Source organism: Amphiprion ocellaris, chromosome 20 (genome assembly GCF_022539595.1).
Source record: "Amphiprion ocellaris isolate individual 3 ecotype Okinawa chromosome 20, ASM2253959v1, whole genome shotgun sequence".
Classification (NCBI taxonomy): domain Eukaryota; kingdom Metazoa; phylum Chordata; class Actinopteri; family Pomacentridae; genus Amphiprion; species Amphiprion ocellaris.
In genome coordinates, this window is record NC_072785.1 from 30,818,323 (window position 1) to 30,819,874 (window position 1,552).

The window sequence follows — 1,552 nt, forward strand, 5'->3', positions numbered from 1 at the left end:
TTCTGTAACCACGGAAACCTGACCTCTGACCTCACAGCGAATGCTTATGAATCAGGAGTGACACGTTTTTTTGCTGATGAACTTTGGTTTTATTGTCTTTCCTCTAAAAAGTTCATAAAATTCAGAAAAAAACGATGTCATCAGGACAGGACACGCCCCTACCTGAGCGACATCATCCAACATGGCTGCTTCAGTTCTACACACACACACACACACACACACACACACACACACACACACACACACACACACACACACACACACACACACACACACACACACACACACACACACACACACACACACACACACGCAGACAGGATGCAAAGAAAAAGGAATTCATAACAAATAAAGAATAAAAGCAAAAACAGGCTCCTCCCCCTTCGATTGACAGGTCAGGTCTGACTCCTGATTGGTCCAGAAGAGCAGCAACGATAGGTGATAGTTCATGACACAAACCTGATCGGTGATGGACAGAAGCCCGGCTGATAGACAGAAATAAAATAAAATCACATAATAATAAAACAAATTACATCATAGAACCCAGAAGGGCGGGGCTTGAGGCAGGGGCGGGGCACATATCAGGGGGCGGAGTCTGAAGTCTCAGGAGGGCAGCGGCTTCTCAGCGTCCACAGGTGAGGACGAGTCCTGAAAGAAAACACAGTAACAAACCAGCTCAGGTCCAACTAGTTAACCACTTTAAGCTAGTTCAGTTAGTTTAATAAGTCTGGTTAGGTTAGTCAGATTAGTTCATTTAGATAACTAGATGATTAGTTTGTTAGGCAAGTTAGGTCAGTTTGGAAAGTTGATTTGGTTCATTCAGGTTGGTTCATTACAAAAGTTAAGGTAGGTTAGTTAGTTTGGCTTAATTAGGTTAGTTAAGTAAGTCTGACAGGTTAAGTTAGTTTAGTTATTTTAATTAGGTTAGTTTGGAAAGCAAAGTTACTTTAGTTTGATTAGTTTAGCTTTAGTTTACTTAATTTAGCTACTTTTGCAAATTAATTTATTATAGTTTAGTCAGGTTGGTTAGTTTGCCAAGTTAATTTGGTTTAATAAGTTTGGTTAGCTTTATCAGGTTAGTTAATTTAGAAAAGTTAACTTATTTTTTCAAGTAAGTCAGCTGGATTCACAGGTTAAGCAAGTTAGATTAGTTTAGCAGGTAATTTGGTTCAGTCAAGTCAGTTTGTCAAGTTAAGATAGTTCACTTAGGTTGGTTTATTACTAAAGGAAAGTCAGGTAAGTTTGTCAGGTTAAGGTAACTTAGTTCTTTTAATTAGGTTAGATTGGCGAGTAAAGTTGCTTTAGTTAGATTAGTTTAGCTTTAGTTTACTTCATTTAGCTACTTTTGTAAATGTACTTATAGCTAGTTTAGTTTGTTTGCTAAGCTAAGTTAGTTTAGGTAAGTCAGTTAATTTAGCAACAAGTTAAGCTAGTTTAGTGTGGTTAGCTAGCTTGGGTAGTTATTTATTTTAGTTTGCTTATTCAGGTTAGTTTGTCAAAACAGTCAATTAATGTACATATAGTTTAGTTATGGTTACAGTTAGGTTTATAT

The 1,552-nt window shown here is 37.2% G+C and overlaps 1 protein-coding gene across 1 annotated transcript in view; it reads right to left on the reverse strand.

The window, feature by feature from the left end:
- Positions 1-220: 220 nt before the first annotated feature.
- Positions 221-1,552, reverse strand: part of rcor1 (REST corepressor 1) — an 8,595-nt gene continuing 7,263 nt past the window's right edge. Inside the window, exon 13 of the mRNA XM_023282110.3 lies at positions 221-648. Coding sequence (XP_023137878.2) covers positions 604-648 — 45 coding nt within the window. The 3' untranslated portion in view covers positions 221-603. The remainder of the gene's footprint in view (positions 649-1,552) is intronic.